The sequence below is a fragment of the Salvia hispanica genome, chromosome 2, assembly GCF_029641045.1.
Source record: "Salvia hispanica isolate PSC_SH4W2 chromosome 2, Shi_PSC_v1, whole genome shotgun sequence".
Taxonomy (NCBI): domain Eukaryota; kingdom Viridiplantae; phylum Streptophyta; class Magnoliopsida; order Lamiales; family Lamiaceae; genus Salvia; species Salvia hispanica.
In genome coordinates, this window is record NC_142693.1 from 24,697,664 (window position 1) to 24,702,935 (window position 5,272).

A 5,272-nucleotide genomic window follows, 5' to 3' on the forward strand; every position below is an offset into this window, starting at 1 on the left:
AACATAGGCCCCACGCTCACGTTTAACGTGCTGAAGGAAATTCTCGGTGGTTTTCAGCTCGTTGGCTGCAATGTTGGGGATATAAGGAATGCTTCACGAGACCTCAAAGCATACGTTCATGGTATTGACGTACAAATGGTTTTGGATGATATGGCTAGGATGAAGGAGATGTCAGAGGCATTCACATATGAGTACGAGGTTAATGCTAGCAACCAGCTGGTTGCTCTGTTTTGGTGTGATGGTTTGATGAAGAAGAATTACCACATGTTCGGTGATATTGTGGCTTTTGACACCACCTACAACACCAATAGGTATACCTGTCGTGCATTATAACAGTTTAATATGTACATTATTGAATGCATTTAAATATACTATTTATGCATTATACAAGTTTTTTGCTTGAATTATGCTGGCTTATGTTACATAAGTATTGTATGATCTTCGCGCCATTCACGGGAAATGACAATCATGGACGACCAGTAACTTTCGCTGCTGGTTTGGTAAGCAACAAGAAGACAGGCGCTTTTGCATGGCTGTTTAGACATTTTGTCCAATGTATGGGTGTTGCTCCGAAGATGATTGTTACAGATCAAGATTTGGGGATGAGATCGGCTATTGAAGAGATTCTTGTTGGGACTCGCCACAGATGGTGTATGTGGCATATCATGCATAAGTTGGCCAATAAAGTTCTTGGTCGGTTGTTGCGGGACGAAGATTTCAAGAAAGAGTTTAATGCCTGCGTCTGGTCGGATCTGCTAGAACCCAACGAGTTCGAAAAAGAGTGGAATGGAGTACTTGAACGTTACGAGCTGGAAGACCATGGTTGGTTGAAGACATTGTACGACTACAGGCAATTATGGATACCTACATACTTCAGAGATTTCCCGATGGGCTCGATGATTAGGACCACCTCTATTTCTGAGTCAGAGAACATCTTCTATAAAAAATTTCTGAAGCCACGCAACAACATTGCCGAATTCTACTTGAATTTCAACCAAGCTGTGGATTTCCAGCGGAATAGTAGAACAAAGCTGGACTACCAAGACGCGACTGCCCTACCTATATTGGCCACTGCTCTTCCTTTCGAGAAACATGCTTCTACTCCGTACACAGATAGTATGTTCAAGAAAATACAAGAGGAGATTGTTGAGGGAAATGACAGATGCCGCGTTTTGGACTTCTCGTCTGCAGACATGGTGGACACCTACAAACTCGGAGACAACCTTCGCAATTCGTACTTTGTGAGACATGATAAGAGTGACGAGTCATACTCATGCGATTGCAAACTTTTCGTTAGGCAGGGATATCTATGCAGTCGTATATTCTTTTTGTTTAGGAACAATGAAGTGAAAAAGATTCCGGATGACTACTGTGCAAGTAGATGGCTGAAGACCCCGCTAGCTAAGGCTGTCCATGGACATGTTGATGAGACTTTACCTACACAGTCCTTTGTTGATGAAAGGCAAAACGTTTCAAAGCAAGGGATCTCACTGTTCTATGGTTTTCTTCGTCGTTTTGAGACGGACATTGATGTGCTTCGTGCATTCGTAGGTGGACTAGAGGAACTGGGCAATTCACTTCAAGCTGGAACTCCGTTTCTGAGAAGAGGCGCATGATTGAACAGTTTTATGGAATGGAAAGGCCGGAAGTCGTAGAGGTCACCCTCCGGATGTGGTAAAGACGAAGGGGCACGCAAGCAGCTCGGCTAGTCGTCTGATTTCCAAGAGAGAAAAGGCTATCAAGGATGCTACTAGGCCCCTTAGACGGTGTAAGGCGTGCGATGAGTTGTGCCATCATGACTCTAGAAATTGTCCAATGCTTAAAGAGCTTGAAATGGAGAATGAGCTGCGTAAGGGAAAGAGGAAATGTTGATTTATTATCATTCAAACAACATTATTTTTCTTTGTTTTGCGTTTTATGCGCAGTGTTTAAGTCTATTTCTTCCCACCTTGAACAAGGATTTTTAAATGATTGTTCATTATTAAAGTTTTTTTTGCATTATTGTTATCTATTTTTTACATTATTTGAATTTACTACGTGCAACATATTCTGATTTATTGTGTTATATGCATTGGTATGTAACTTCACAAAAATCACGGAAAAGTGCATTATAAATCGAGTTATTTACATTATTTGTTTACTTATATGCATTGTAGTTTTCTAATACATTATTCCCTGAATATTGTACATTATTAGGCAATAATTTGTAATTATTAAGTTATAAGAAGCCATTACCAGTTTTGTGCAGCAAGCATATAGTACCAACATTTCCAAAACATTCTAAATCACCTAGTTCAGGGGTATCCAAAATATTTAGTACCAACATATCCAAAACAATCCACCATATCCAAAGCATTCGGACCCTCAACTTCAATGTTCACCCTTCCATCATAAAAAAAACATCTAGTTCATATCCAAATCAAAACCCATCTAGTTCACTCGATCCCATAATTCTCGACCCACCTTTCAAAGCTGAATTTAGTCGGCTTATCCATCCAATGCTTCGTGGCTTGTGTTTGGTTGGTCCCAGTCTTCGAGTTGTGTGGAGAAGTTAGCAGAGCAGTTGCAAACTTCATTCGCAACAATTCCAGGCTCTCCATTCCTTTGCCAGTTAGACCACAGTCCCAATCCTTCTCCCTCTCTCCGAAGTACGTCTTCATATGCCTCATCACATACACCCCCGTGTCCACGGTGGCACTGTTGTTCCTCCACGGCATTGCCACGACATGCGCACTACATTTTCTGACTTGTGCCGCCATTTTTGAAACCATGGACTCCGTAAGGGCTGCTGCAAAGAATTTTTTCTACACGGCAAAAAAAATAACAAATTAACACTGCAATATGATGTGCAATTTGTGTTGTGTAATGCAGAAATTGTGTTGTATAATTCAGAAATGGAGAATGAGACACTGGAATATAATGTGCAATTTTAGATGTGTAATGCAGAAATTGTGTTGTATAATTCAGAAATTATATGCTGTAATCTATACTACCAGAAGAGAGGGTGTCTCCCCATATTTTTCTCCAAAGGTCCCGTGTGTCTCCGCCAAGGTGTGATCAATATGTTCATATTGGAATCTCGAAGATCAAAACAGACCACATACTGATGGGATGCTCTCCAAACTGGGAAGAAGAACTGCACAACAGAAGGACCATTGCAACACATTATTATCTCCATTACATCTAAGAAACAACTACATTATTTCACTATAACTCACCATTTCATACTTGTCCCACTGATAGCTGCCCGATCCAATTGTTTCCTCCAACACCCTGGTCCATAACGTATCAAACTGGAATTCTTCGGTCCATTCGGGTTGTGCGTCCACCATTGACTGAATCTGTAGTTTGTTTGGGTTAGCCGTATCAAACTTGATAGAAACATGGAGAGAACGGTGTACACTCACGCATGGTCTTGTTGAGAAGAAAAGCTTGGAAACTGTCTCCGGTGCCTTGTTCCTTTCCATTGTATTCAGGTAAGAGCTCCATGTGTCGATAACATCGGGGCTCACTGGCTTAAATGGCGCTAATGACTGCATCTCGATCTGCACAGTACTCTTAAAGTTGTCGTGGTAGACAACTGAATCTCTGTACATGTTTAGCCAGTTAAAACAAATTGACATGTCCCAAAAATGAGAATATCTAAAGTATAATTTTTACCTGTTCTTCTCCGCAGTGTTAAGAACCCAGTAGTAGATTTGCTTGTCCACTGTGTGTGGCTTGGCCGTCAGTCTAACCGCTCTCTCGTTGAATGGAGACCGGGCAGCCAGACTAGGCTTCTTCATTCGTCTTGTTTCCTTCTTGAAAAAAATAAAGACACATATAAAGCAATTAGTGGATCTATTACTTTATTTTTTGAATTAACTACGCTATTCGATACCTCATCCGCATCCGACTCCTGTGCGATGTGTTTCCCTCTCACTTTTTCTTGATCACCAACCTTTCGACCACCATGCTTATGAACTACAGGTTGTAGTGACTCATTTGTTCGCGCAACACCAATCTGTACGCCCTTAAGGGGTGCAGCAGTTTGTACCTGTAAACAAGAAAAATATACTCCCTCCGTCCCATAAAAGTTGAGACAAAACTTTTGGGCACGGAAGTTAAGAATTTATATTAAATAAATAGGAGAGATGAAAAAAGTAGGAAAGATAAGAGAGAGTAAAGTAAATGATGGAATAAAAAAGAGTGATTAGAAAAAAGGAAATGACTCAACTTTGTTGGGACGGACTAAAAAGGAATACAACTCAACTTTTTTGGGACGGAGGGAGTATTACAATTCAACAATGCATGACATCAACGTAATAATGCATAAAATTGTGTCTCCATTTAGATATTCAACCTCTTGTCGAATGTCCATCTGTTTGCCCTTTGCTGCCTTCGAAGTTCCCTCCCTAGCTGGCTGTTTTCTCTTGGCTGGCGGAACCTCAATGCGTCTCCCTTTGGTTGTCTGGGTTATTTTAAAAAATAGTTAAACAAAATGAACTGATTAATGCAGTAATATATACATATAATGTATAGCTTGGGGCATATAATGAAAGATTTTTATTACCGAATGCAAGTAATGCTTGGGGCATATATTTACCTTGACGGTGTCCTCTACGGCTGCACTCTTTGATTTGTCTTTATCTTTCCCGGCTTTACTCTTGGCCGCTGCATCCTCCCTATCCTTCCCATCATCTTCGACACTGCTTCTACGCACCTGCAAACAATGCAACACATATAAAAAATGTGTAATATTGTTACTAATTAATAACACTTAAACATTTAGTTTCTTAGTACATACCTCAGTCGCTGCTAAGCTGGAAGGTTTCTCAGGCCGGCCACCACCATCATTGACTGCTCTGTTATCAGGGATGTCACTTATAATTTCCACTTGCAAGGGCATGTCCTCAGGCTGGACAAGAGCGCCCACCGGCTGATCTTTTGCTGTATTATCATTGGTTGTTGTCCCTGAACCACCAGCCCCGTCTGTTGGTTTGCTGTGTAGCAAACGGGTCAGGACATTCAAATCCGTCCAGCACAAAAGATGGCCTATCGAAGCCTCTTGCAATCGTCTTCTTTTTGTCGTATGCCGCCATCATCTTTTCCATCTCATCAATCCACTCTTGACTGTATTCCTCCTCATCCTCCCTCGCTTGAGTCAAACGTGTAACAATCTCTTCTGGCTCAACCATATGTTCCTCCTCCAACCCCAACAACTTCTTCCCAATTTGACTGCCTAATCGTACGCAGTCATTCTCCATCATTTCAATGGGAATCATCTTGAAAT

At 41.2% G+C, this 5,272-nt stretch overlaps 1 protein-coding gene across 1 annotated transcript; it reads left to right on the forward strand.

Annotated features, from left to right (window-relative positions):
- The first annotated feature begins 434 nt into the window (after positions 1–434).
- LOC148931892 (protein FAR1-RELATED SEQUENCE 5-like) lies at positions 435–1,616 on the forward strand. The gene has a single exon (XM_089064935.1). The coding sequence runs from the start codon at positions 435–437 to the stop codon at positions 1,614–1,616; it is 1,182 nt and encodes a 393-aa protein (XP_088921061.1).
- Positions 1,617–5,272: the final 3,656 nt, after the last annotated feature.

Coding starts and splice junctions, on each gene's coding strand:
- LOC148931892 (XM_089064935.1), top strand. CDS start 435: ATGATCTTCGCGCCATTCACGGGAAATGACAATCATGGACGACCAGTA.